Source organism: Astatotilapia calliptera, chromosome 7 (assembly GCF_900246225.1).
Source record: "Astatotilapia calliptera chromosome 7, fAstCal1.2, whole genome shotgun sequence".
Classification (NCBI taxonomy): domain Eukaryota; kingdom Metazoa; phylum Chordata; class Actinopteri; order Cichliformes; family Cichlidae; genus Astatotilapia; species Astatotilapia calliptera.
This window is the reverse complement of record NC_039308.1, coordinates 21,975,318-21,988,393: the sequence shown is the minus strand read 5'-3', so window position 1 is coordinate 21,988,393 and position 13,076 is coordinate 21,975,318. Positions and strand designations below refer to the sequence as shown.

Genomic DNA, 13,076 nt, shown 5'->3' with positions numbered 1-13,076 from the left:
GACAGTTGTGGCGTGGATGGGTAGACTTTCCCTGCCAAAGTGCGCTGTGCACTCACAAAAAGTTATGCAACTGAAAGAATTTGTCTTCCACGAGTTTTTGAGTCATATAAAAACACAGTCATCAGAATGAAAGCATATTTGGGTAACGCTAGCTTTTGCATGCTTGAAGAATATTTTTTATCTCTTTAGTTGTTTCCTGGGGCTAAGCTATACCCAGCACCAAGGAAAAGAAAAAAGAAAAAAAGAACACAGCTTTGTTACTTTGATTTTTTTATCAGTCAGATAAGAGAGATTATATTTGCAAAAATGTGCAACCTTAGTGATCTTAATGTGAATTTGTCTGGATACACTGGAGCTGCAAGATACGGGAACTGTCTGTGACTGTGAATAATACATCGTAGAGATTCAAACTATGACTCAGCAATGAGACATCTGTGCCAGCTTTTATATGTATATAGAAACACTAAAACAATAGGGCAAATGGGTGAGGATGCTTCGTATCAAAAAGAAATGAAAAGCAGCGTTCCTGTTTGATTCCATTTGTACAATACACTGATTAAAATAGATGAATACATTAAGAAATGAATGTTACCCCACCACTGTGAGAGGCCAAGTGGCAAATGTTGTGCTGCTTTTAACAGAATTTAAATAGTCCGGCAAGATATATAAAAAAACATAATGTGACATCTTGGGTGCAGGCATATAAAGATTAACCCAAAGAGCTCAAAATCTGCACACCAGCATTCAGATTAATCTTTAAAAGCTTTCAGATTTTAAACTATATATCAGTGCTTTCTTTTAAAAAAATCCAATTTTACTTTTAGGGTGAGTGAACAAATTAATTCTAGAAATTTAAGAAACGTAGTCACAGACTTATTAAAAGAAACAGTCTTTAAATCCTGCATGTAAATGAAATATTGTTGTAGCTTGTAACGCGTTTCACACTCCCTGGCAGTAGGGGGCAGCGTTGAGTTTCAAGCCACGCGACTGCACTTCGAGGTAGAAGAAGAAAATGAAGCTCACACGTGTTTTCAACATGTCTGCGTGCTGTGTCTTTTGATGGGGTGTTTTGAAAACTTGATGCCATTTCGATAATTCAGAAATCTGCAGAGAAAAACAAATTTCCTGCCGCGGGCTGAAAGGACACTAAAGTGACAGGATGGCTCAGAGAAAGAAGAAGCTGACGAAGAAGAAGAGACACACAGCCAACAGAGAGCCGGAGACCGACTCTGACGGAGACTTCGAGCTGGCTGTTGAAATTAAAGACGATGATTCGGTAAGTTTTAAATGATTAAAACCTTCTTACACGTCCTCTCGAGTCTCTTAATCATCTGATCGTCGATCTGCGCGATTCATCGATGTCTAATGTCGCTGTTTTGAGCCCGCAGCTCTGTCAGCTACTCATGGTTTTGCTGAGCCAGTAGAAGGCAGAGGGGGTATAGCTCAGTGGTAGAGCATTTGACTGCAGATCAAGAGGTCTCCGGTTCAAATCCGGATGCCCCCTGAAAAAACAGTTTCTTCTCATATACTCTGAATTATTTGTTAGTACCATTGCAAAAACAGTTTGTTTCCTTCCGCTCTAGTTTTAAACTAAACTAAACTAAACCCTGAAAGTAGAATGAAAAACTAGTCTCTAGAATAAGAAAAAGGTTAAACTAATTGAAAATGTTGCCTTTAGAACTGCCCTAATTTCTCCAGATATTTTTGTCCATAATATTTGTCAGAGATGCTCTTGTGCATACATTAACTGTACCCAGTGGTTATTTAGGTACAATTTTGATGTTACCTTCAGATCCAAGTCGTCTGGCCATTCTCCTCTGGCATTAACAAGGCATTTTTACCAAGAGAACTGCCACTCACTGGATATTTCCTCGTTTTTTTGCATCATTCTCCGTAAACCCTAGAGATGGTTGTATAGTAGATCAGCAGGTTTTGAAATGGTAAAAATTTGTAAATAACAAAGTGGCATCTGTGGATATTTAGCGTTTTGCTGCACCAGAGATGTAGGTCTCCCACTCTTACATCACAGCAACAACCCTTGACCATAAGATTTTTATTAATTCATTCTCAGTATAAGGAATATTGAAATCTTTCACTGTATAACGTTTTGATCAGTTTTTTAGACGTCTTGAAGGTTTCATCTTGCTAAGAAGTAGTGCTCGTGTTTCTTTATTTGTCTCACAGCCAGGGCGGAAACTGCCGCGCTTCCCTGCAGCATCAGAGTGCTTGTCAGATGTGGAGCCAGACACCAGGGAGCTGGTCAGAGCTCAAAACAAGAAGAAAAAGAAATCTGGAGGGTTTCAGTCCATGGGTAGGTTTTCCACTATCTGCCTACTTGGATGTGTCCATTTGAGCTGAAACAAAGCTAGATGACCTGTCTGATGTCTGATTTCAGGTCTCAGTTACCCTGTTTTTAAAGGCGTCATGAAGAAGGGTTACAAAATTCCTACTCCCATCCAAAGAAAGGTTTGTTGGTGCTGCTTCGAGGTTATGTGTCATGTTACACTGTGATGTAAATATGTGACTTATTACCCTCTTCTTTTCACCACTTCAGACTGTACCTGTAATTTTGGATGGAAAAGATGTTGTAGCCATGGCTCGGACTGGCAGCGGTAAGACTGCTGCCTTCCTGATTCCCATGTTTGAGAAGCTAAAGGCCCCTCAAGCCCAAACAGGAGCCAGGGCCCTCATTCTGACCCCCACCAGAGAGTTGGCCCTACAGACCATGAAGTTCACGAAAGAGGTGAGTGGAAATTACCGTTCATGTAGGTCTTGCAGGTGAAAAGTGTGAAATAAAGCCGTTAACTACATCTTTAGGTGTGTCATTAATGTACTACCTGTTTTCCTTTCTCTATCGGGGTCTCGCAGCTGGGAAAATTCACCGGTCTCAAGACTGCTTTGATCCTTGGTGGAGACAGGTGCGTGACTACTTAGCTGTCTTGTTACTTTGTTCTTCTTGTTGCTCTTTGATGTCGTCTGTTAATGTGAATGCCTCTGCTGTTTTTCAGGATGGAAGATCAGTTTGCTGCTCTCCATGAAAACCCTGACATGTGAGTGCTTTTATATATTTATTTATTTAACCTCCCACCAACCCCCAACGTGGAGACCTAAGTTAATGAATATGATAACAAAGACATGTAGAAGTTTCAAATTGATACCATAGTTGTGTCTACTGCAAATAGGTATCAAATCCCACCGATCTTGACCTTAAGGTTAGAATTCAGAGGTCAAGTTTTTTGAAAGTCACATGATAACTTAAGAAAAAGGGTACATAGGATTTTATGGATTTTTATGCTGAAATGCTAAGCTCAGTTCTCCCCCTTCAGTATCATCGGTACCCCTGGTCGTCTTATGCACGTTGTCATGGAGATGAACCTGAAGTTGCACAGTGTGGAGTATGTGGTGTTTGACGAGGCTGACAGGTGAGAAATTGCATTTTTCATGTTTTTTTTGTTTTTTATTTATTGCTCTAATTTTCCAAATTGAATTCTGAAATGTTTTCCTGAATCAGGTTGTTCGAAATGGGCTTTGCTGAGCAGCTTCAGGAGATCATCCGCAGACTTCCAGACACTAGACAGACTCTGCTGTTTTCTGCCACCCTGCCTAAACTGTTGGTGGAGTTTGCCAGAGCTGGTAAGATTAACCGTTTCATTTCTACTCTGTTAGGTTTAATTCAGTTGAGTCCAAGTCACAATATTGAAACTCTGTGATGTAAGTAAACAGCCTAAATTATAGATAGAGACCGAGTTGATTTGTTTCATCTGAATGTAGTTGACATCTTCTGCATATTAGAGAAAATGCATAAACTGTCTTCTAATGTTTTCCCATAGCTGCTGTTTTTAACTGTCGTCTGGCCTTTCTCACCTTCATGCCCCACTTCCCTCAGTTTTTGTTAATCATGAAAAAAAAGAAAGTTAGCATCTTTTTTTTCTTGGGAAATGAAAGTTAGCAGAATCTATTGATATACACTTGTTACCTTTTCACTACAAAAATCACATTCAAAGTCATATCCATTTGAGTCCCAGTCACACAGATCTAGAGAACAGTTGGTAAACACCTGCCAACCACTGGTTGGTAGCACAAAATGTGTATTCCCTGACCAGTTGGTGGGTGCTAGAGGTTGCTGGTGTTTGCAGGGTTAAATTGGTTACATGTAGGTTGCAAACACTTGCCAATTACTCCACAAGCAGCGGTGAAACTGTGAAATGGCAACACTAACTGTGCCTTTTTCAAATGTGTTAGCCACGTTGGTGAGGCATAACTTTAACTTTGAAGGTGAATGGTTTCCACTTCCAGTTTGTATCGTTCTTCAAGTTTTACTGCTGATCAGCTGGTAAGTTAGTGAGTGCTTGGAGACAAGTTGGCATTTTCTATACAAACCTCTACAGTTGTTACCTGGATCCTCACTGGAGAGGGACATGTGACCAGAGACCATAGAGAGTGAATGATATTCTTTGACTTCAGGGGATTATGGGAAATAACTGCTGACAACGAGAAGTGGGCGTAACCTGAACTGAAGATCAAGTTTTTCTGGCTTATTTTCTCATCATAAAGCATATTCATTCAACTTAGCTTCCATATTTTTTCGCATCTAAAGGCAAATGAACCTAATTATATTCACACCGGTGTATACAAACTTTTTTCTCAGGCCTGACAGAACCTGTACTGATTCGTTTGGATGTGGATTCCAAGCTCAGTGATCAGATCAAGGTAAAAAGGCAGAATTTGCTTTTGTTTTATTTACATTTTGGTTAATCTGAGAAATTAGATGGAAGGTTTTACATTATTTATTACAACCTGAGTACAGGATTATTGCATCTACTCTACATGCTAACTTATGTTAAATCAGCTACTGTGTCAGTGTCTTGGTCTTTCTACTTGTTGCTCTGTCTTCAGACACTTGCTATTCAAACATTTTGTATTCTTCTCCCAGAAATGTTGAAAGATTTAAATGTAAAGCCCAAAGCAAAAGTCCTTACAGTCACCTGATGTTTCCATGGCTTTGAGCATGTTTTAATTTCTTCTAACTTTCATCAGCTGTCATTCTTCCACCTGCGTGTGGATGACAAGCCGGCTCTGCTGCTCCACCTCCTGAGGAACGTAGTGAAGCCTCAGGAACAGACAGTGGTCTTTGCTGCCACCAAACACCATGTGGAGTACCTAAAGGAGGTAAGATAACAGTGTAGCCTAAATTTGTGAGAATGTTAAATATTGTTTTAAAAACTAGAGCTTTAGTTGACTTCTTTTTTTCCCCTGATGTCCAGCTGCTGTCGTCAGAAGGTTTAGAGTGTGCCTACATCTACAGTGCCCTTGATCAGACTGCCAGGAAGATCAACATTGGGAAATTTGTGCATCGGAAAGCCATGGTGCTTCTGGTGACTGATGTTGCTGCTCGTGGTATAGACATCCCCCTGCTGGATAATGTCATCAATTACAACTTCCCCTCCAAGGCCAAACTTTTCTTGCACAGAGTTGGTGAGCAGCTGTATGCAGAAGGAACAAAGTGATTGAGCCTCTTTAATTTGAAATGATTAGGCCAGCATTACGTGTATTTTCCCCTGTCTTTTCCCATCAGGGCGTGTGGGACGAGCGGGCCGAAGTGGCACAGCCTATAGTCTGATTTGTCCTGATGAAATGCCTTATGTCTACGACCTCCACCTCTTCCTAGGGCGACCAGTTCAGTTTGCTTCACCTGAACACACACAAGGTAGACTCCACTGCATGCCTGTCAGGTTTTAAAGTGATAGATGAACTGTTTAACTGATGTGCTACACATTTGAGGTTGCTAATAAACTTTATTTAGTGCTCTTTTTATCTGTCACTGTATTGAAATGTCTGCATTTCTTTTCGTACTCCAGATTCAGAAGGTGTGTTTGGTCGAGTCCCTCAAAGCATCTTGGATGATGAAAGTGCTCATCTGATCACGTCTCACGAAAACTCCCTGGACCTGCAAAATCTGCTCCGTGTCTCAGAGAACGCCTACAAGCAGTACCTCAAGTCGCGGCCAAACCCCTCGCCGGAGTCCATCAGACGGGTTAAAAACACAGATGTGTCCAGCATGGGTGTCCATCCAGTACTTGGTAAGTTCAAAGGAGGATAAAGTATAAAAAGAAGAGAGAAGTTATGAAAATAATCAAAAGGAGTAGTGAGGAACTGATGGCAGTTAAGTAAGACAGTTTGATTTGTTTCAGGGTGTGGTCTGGAAAAAATGGAACTGGAGTGCCTTCAAATAGTCGATGCCATCAAGAGCTACAAATCCAAAGCGGTGAGTTTGATGCAGACTAGAGCTGGGCGATATGAGATTTTTTCATATCACGATATGTTTTTTTCATTTCAGGCGATAACGATATCTATCACGATATAAGCCAAATAACTATATTTGTAAGATTTAAATGTGCCGTTGCTCACAAGTAAAATGTGAAATAATCAGCAGCTTGTTTTTATTTAAATATTTATTTCCCATAATAAGTTCAACAGGGTAGATGTACTTAAGGAACATGAGACTTTTTCAGATAAATAAAGGCAAATATTGCAAACTACACAAAAGGCAGCCGCTAAAGCGTTTAAGTTTCAAAATAGAACAAACGAAACAGACTAAATTGTCAATTCCACTTAGAAACAAAATATTAATTCTAAAAATAAATCTTAGTTTGTTTTACAGAAGAACAGACAAAACTGACTAACTTTTGTCAGTATCAAATAAACTGAGAACTAAAAGGAAATTCTCAATCTCTCCTTGTTGTATAGCTGAGCTTTTCAAACAGTTTTAACAGTTACTTTAGTCTGACAAAAGCCGAATGACGAATTAGCGCTTCCAGTCAGAGACTGAGGCTACGTCCACACGTACACGGGTGTTTTTGAAAACGGAGATTTTCCGTTTTCGTTTTAAAAAATAATCCCGTCCACACATAAAGGCAGAAATGAAGGAAAACGCTGCTATGAACATGCCAAAGCAGCAGGTGGCGCTAGATTCCTAACCGTGAAGAAATGTTGGCCAATCAGAAGTCTAGAAGCCTCGGTGGGAAAAAGTAAACAAAGCTGCGGCATAGAAGCAGAACCGAGTCGTATGTGTGGACGGACAGTAACTGTGTGTATATGTAAGCATTTAAACACTGCAGAGAGTAGAATTAACAGTAACAGTATTGTAGAAATTCATTTCACTGAAACAATAACGTGGCGCACAGTGTGACGTCAAAAAATGCGCACATCTTTGACGCTGCGTTTTCTCCGTTTTTCTCGCCCACACGTAAATGCAAAAACTGAGTTTTCAAAAATATCCACCCTGGCCGGAGTTTTTAAAAATCTTCGTTTTCAGTGACCAAAAACGCCGTTTACGTGTGGACGAAAGGTGCAAACGCATATAAAAATCTGCGTTTTCAAGAATGCCCAGGTACGTGTGGACGTAGCGCATGCACCAGTTTATTGTATTTCCAGACTTGCTTTCGGCACAATTTACAGTGCACGCTACTCTGTTTTTTGTCAGACTTGAAATAGCCGAAATACCTTCACACTACGGAACTTCTCTGGCTCTTCCGTTCGACAATCTCTCCGGCGTTGGAACCATCATCTGTTTTCTCTTCGGTAACCTTCGGTCACGCTCTGTTGATTTTTCTAGTCGGCACACTCATTTCCTCCATTACCCGGGCGGTACGGTGGCTGGCTGCTTCCCAAACAAATACACATGTGCGGCTTGGCACTTGTGCTGTACGTAACAAGTCACGTGACGTGACGCTGCGGCTGTGATTGGTTCGGCTCTGCGCTACTTAATTTGGATTGGCTGTTCCTTTTTTTTTTTTTTTTAAGAGGACAAGAGCGACGAGGTCTATCGCAATAGTTAAATTTTTCTATCGAGAAAAAGTTACATCGCGATACATATCGTTATCGTTCTATCGCCCAGCTCTAATGCAGACACATCGCAGCGCTGCATTTTCTGGTAAAAAGTGTTCTAGTAAGCAAAAAAACATATAATTGTCTCCTGAAATAGACCATCTTCGAAATCAACTCCAGTAGTAAGACACCAGCCAGTGAGGTGATGCGGGCCAAACGCTCTAAAGACACTCGGCTAGTGGACAAATTCAGCAAGCAGAGAGAAGACCGAGCTGCAGAAAGCAGGCTGCAGCAGCCAACCAACCCCACCACTACTGCTGACTGTGACATCACCGAAAAGGATGAGAGTGATTTAAAAGTAAGCATGGGTTAAGTATTGCTTCTTTCTTTCTTCCCTGGATTGCTGTAGTTGCAGGTTTACATCAGTTTCATTAAGGATTAAGCACACATTGAACTCCAGGAAATCATAAATGAAAGTGTGGATATTACCTGTCCACAGATTCATGGTGACGTAACTGCTCTTTTAACTGTTTGGTGACTTTGCTTTGTTTGGCGATTGTAGAAATGGTTTACATGAGCTTATAGCTGAGATTCAGAGGTTTCTGCAGCTCTTATATTTCTGACCTCTTGTTATAACCGATTAAATGCGATCTCCTCCCTTTTGCCCCCATTTTTGGTGGTGTGGGTGCAAATGATCAGGCATGACATTCTCAAAATAAATCAGATAAGATACTGCAAATAATTATTTCTGGATTTGTGCGATTGAAATGAATTGAAAATGTGTATGCAATGATACAGTTTTAAAGATTTGGCCTAAATAATTTTTCGAGTGAATGAGCCTAAACATGATGACCTAACCAGTGACACCGTGTCACCTGTGAGACACACACACACACACACACACATTTCAGTGTTTCAAACCATGTTCCAGGATTTTTCCTTCACCATTTATGAGGTTTCAAGAAGAAGATAAACGACAGATATGAATGTTTGAAAAGGTTATAGATGAAAAGATTCGATGAAAAATACTCAAAGGATAAATTCAATTGTTTATTGTTTTATGAATAAGTTGAAAAAGAAAAAGTTAAACAAGTAAATAATGAAACAAGGTAAAATGAAGTAAGAACAAAACGTTAAGAAGTAAATAAAGAAACAAGGTAAAATGAAGTAAGCACAAAAAGTTAAGTAAATAAAGAAACAAGGTAAAATGAAGTAAGCACAAAAAGTTAAGTAAATAAAGAAACAAGGTAAAATGAAGTAAGCACAAAAAGTTAAGTAAATAAAGAAACAAGGTAAAATGAAGTAAGCACAAAACGTTAACAAGTAAATAATGAAACAAGGTAGAGGAGAGAAAACCCCAACAATCCCCTCTGAGCACGCACTAGGCGACAGTGGGGAGGAAAAACTGCCTTTAAACGGGCAGAAACCTCCGGCAGAACCAGGCTCAGGAGGGGACAGTCAACTGCCGGGACTGGTTGGGGAGGTGAACAGAGGTGGAGCAAGACGAGGCTACACCTGCTGAGGAAGCAGTAGAGTTCCTCCTCCAGGGCCAGCGGAAGCGTTTGTTCTTCTTTTTCATGCAGTTTTCTACAAGAGCTTTTTTTTCCAGGATGAGGGTTCTCAACTCATCGATGGTTTCTTTGTTTTGTTTCTCCAGCTTCTTGCATGTTTTCTCCACCTCTTCCAGTGTTGCTTGTTTTTCTTCAAGCTTTTCCCTGAGCTCTTTGGATGTTTCCTCCTGCATTATCTTGTCCTTGTGCATGTCTGCGTTTCTTTGTTGTACTTCTTTGTACATGTCTTGTAGCTCCTCATTTCTTTTGTGGATATCTTGGAGCGTACGCTGCAGGTCGTCATGTATGTTGTCTTGTTCTTGCTTTTGCGCCTGCATTTCAGTGTGTTTGCGCTTCAAGTTGTTGTATTCCAACAATATCCCCTTAGTGAGCTCGGAGTTGTTTCTCGCCATTTGCTCCATCCTTTTCTGCATGTGCGAGCATTGTTTGTCCAGTTTTTCTTTTTCCCCTTCTAGTTGCTTTTTCTCGTGAAGAAGGTCTTTATTTTGGCGCAGAGTATCATCCACCTTCTCTTTCAGCATTCTGTATTTTTCCTCCGTGACTTTGAGTTTGTGCTCCATGTCTCTTTGCCTTTTCTCCTGTTCTTCCTTCTGTTGGAGGATTTCTTCATTTTTTTTCACAGCTTCATCGAAGTTTGTTTGGAGCAGCCGATTCCTTTGGTCCATATATTGGAGATCCCATTCTGTCTTCTCAACAGTAGCTTTGCTGTCTTTAAGCTGGTTGGACATCTCCTTTAGTTCCGCGCTCTTTTGCTTGTTTTCCTTAATTAGGAAGACAATCTGCTCTCGGGCTTGTCCAAACTTGATTCCCCAACCCTCATTAATAATATTTATGTCGGGCTGGCGTTTTTGTCTTTCTTCCAGGTTCTTATTTTGCGCTTCCATCTGTCTACACTTCTCCTCCAGTTGAAGTTTCTCTTCTTCAATCTGTTGAATTTTATTCTGGAGATGGTAGTTTTCCTTCTTACTGTCATGTAATGCCCTTTGGACGGCTAAGAGGTCACTTGGCTGGCCACGACAGGAAGGAGAAGCGGCGTAATCTTTTTGCCTTGGTTGGTGTCTTGTTGGATACATGTTGAAGGTTGTACACGACAACTCTGAAAAGGTTTCCAAAAGTTTCTGTGGTGAACGCGTGAAGGCTGCAAACACAAATGCTGCGAGGACACGAACTAAAAAACTGCTGTGTGTCACCCCTGTTTAAGGACAAACTTCAAAGGATCGTGTAGTGACATCATAACTCCGTGAGCCAATGAGATTGTCATGTGACATTTTGGAATGGGGATATTTTTTTTTAAACCGTTTTCAAATGTAACTTAATATTTGACTGTTTCTTAACTGACCTGTTTAGCTGATTAAGAAATGAATTGAAACGAGCATCACTAACGTTATATAACAGACAACAGAAAAAAAAACATTTTTTTTCTAAGTAATAGAGGTATAATACATTTTTTAAATTTTTTTTTTAAATTATCCTACTTTTTATAAGAGGGAACATTATTTAAAGAATATGTATTTAATTGGAAAACTCTCTATTCGTCTAAAGGCTATAACAAGAAAGGTGAGCTTCCTGCTCAAAAATGAAATGACCAAAATAAATGGAGCATTTCTCTGCAATTACAAACTCTGTGTAAACAATCTTGGTTTCAAAATAAGGCTAATGCTTGTGAGATGTCATCACAGGTGTAAATATTACTGCAGATGTTACTATGTCAAAGTTTCACAACTGTCTTATGTTTATTTATGTAGCCAAGACCTACTTCTCACTTCTTTCCTTTGCTATATGTTCTTGAGTGTATTAGTTTGCCAGCAGCACGAACATGTACTAGTGTCAATAATAATCGTACGGTGGATTAGAAAACCTGCTCACAAGTTGAATAAACACCCAGGATTGTTGCAGAATTTTCATTCAAAACCAATATTTGAGTCAAAATGAGAAAGTTGTTTGTGCTGTCTGATGAAGAAGAAGCAAAATAAAGTGCAGTTTTGATGTAGATGATGTTGTATACAAACTAGAAGAGGAAGATAGTAGGATCTCTGTATCATGCTTTGTCACTTTGTGCCATGTAATTCTTTCTATTTCCACCAGGGGGTGTTTTCAGAGGTGGTAGGTGGTAAAAGAAGAGGTCAGCAGGAAGATGGCGAAGAGCGACCAAAGACCAAGAAAAAGAGGCAGTCAGGCAAAGATGAAGAGTATTATATCCCTTACAGACCTAAAGACTTTGACTCTGAGAGAGGGTGAGGCATTAAACTGTTTCATCTGTTTCTTTAAAAAATGTGAATGGCTTTGTGTTTTATGCTGTTTTGTCCTGTGTTATGCGTCGACAGGTTGAGTCTCGGTGGAGAGGGCAGTGCTTTTGAACAGCAGGCCTCTTCAGCTGTCCTTGATCTCATGGGAGATGAAGGCGATCGCCTTAACCAGCAGAAGAAAATGATGAAATGGTACAAATTTCCCTATGTTTGACTCAGTATCCACCAAATGGTCATTTCAAACTATAATTTAAAGTCTTTTTTCCCCCTTCTTTTTTTAGGGACCGTAAGAGGAAGCGTTTTGTGAGAGAAACGGGAAAAGAAGACCAGAAGAAGAAGATCAAAACAGACAGCGGTCAGGTTATCAGTAACAAGAAGAACAGGAAGAACTTGTATCCTTCCAACAAAAAGCTTCTCTGTGTGCTGCTCTCAATGACTCTCTTCTCTACTCCTATGACAATATTAAGTTGTACTGTGAAGATGTTGTATCACTTGACAACATGTCAGTTATGAGGAGTGGAAGAAAAAATACAAGATTGATGATACAGGATCTGGATCAGATGGAGAAACAGGCGGAGGAGGCAGGAAGCCAGCAAGAGGTAGGAAGGCATCAAAATGAATAGCACAAACATGTCTGCCTGTTAAATATAGACCATCAGCCACCATGTTTTAACTCAACTCTAAAGGTAAATACTTCAAGTCCCTCTTCCAGCCTTGCGAGCTATAACCTCCAACCTCTTTGTTGTGTCGTGCCTCTCCCAGGTCGTGGCCGTGGCCGACGAGGTCCAAACGTACAGAGCTCCGGTGACCACAAAGCACGCTCGGAGCTGAAAACAAAGGATCAGATCATGAAGCAGCGCAAGAAAAAGCAGAAGCACCAGTTCCTGCAGGGCGGGGGGATGAGGAAGCTCCGCTCCAAGAACAAAAAGTGGCTCGGAGAAGTTAAAAAGTCAGGTTTTGGAAGGGGTGGCCATAAGAAAGGCAAGCTGAGGAAGAAACTGTGAGGAGGACAGAGGGTTGATGGTGTGGAGGACATCACGAGGAACTGGATGATAAGCGTCAGAATCATCTGAGAACATCACCAAAGATTTTCCTGGTGCTTTGTGTGACTGTAGATTAAGGAGAAAATGATTTGTGCATCTTTGCACTGCAGAAATGCACGTCACTTCTTCCTTGATGGCCTGCTGAACTCTGCGTTTGCCACAGAGTGATGTTTAATTATGATCCACTAACCTGGATTTACTACTTGTAAGCATGTTGGCAGTCTAATAAAAGTGTTTTGGAGTACTGAAATATGTCTTATCAAAATGGTAAAATACAGATATTAAATATTGTGTGCTTAATTTGCAGTTAGTTTCAAAAATCATCTCGCCCATCTTTTCTTAAAATAAGAGGTGCTCTATAAAAATGACATTAAATTCTGTAAACATGC

General features: G+C 40.3%; 1 protein-coding gene and 1 non-coding gene across 2 annotated transcripts; both read left to right on the top strand.

Moving 5' to 3' along the window:
* Positions 1–982: 982 nt before the first annotated feature.
* LOC113025712 (DEAD (Asp-Glu-Ala-Asp) box polypeptide 54) lies at positions 983–13,076 on the top strand. Its single transcript, XM_026173789.1, has 20 exons — positions 983–1,276; positions 2,185–2,311; positions 2,396–2,466; positions 2,555–2,743; positions 2,869–2,918; positions 3,009–3,050; positions 3,327–3,422; positions 3,512–3,633; positions 4,649–4,710; positions 5,038–5,169; positions 5,265–5,475; positions 5,576–5,707; positions 5,859–6,080; positions 6,192–6,265; positions 7,985–8,185; positions 11,484–11,632; positions 11,723–11,836; positions 11,926–12,036; positions 12,152–12,243; positions 12,407–13,076. The coding sequence occupies exons 1-20, from the start codon at positions 1,160–1,162 to the stop codon at positions 12,646–12,648; spliced, it is 2,556 nt and encodes an 851-aa protein (XP_026029574.1). The 5' UTR covers positions 983–1,159; the 3' UTR covers positions 12,649–13,076.
* trnac-gca (transfer RNA cysteine (anticodon GCA)) lies at positions 1,433–1,504 on the top strand. The gene has a single exon. It is a non-coding gene; the product is annotated as a tRNA-Cys (tRNA).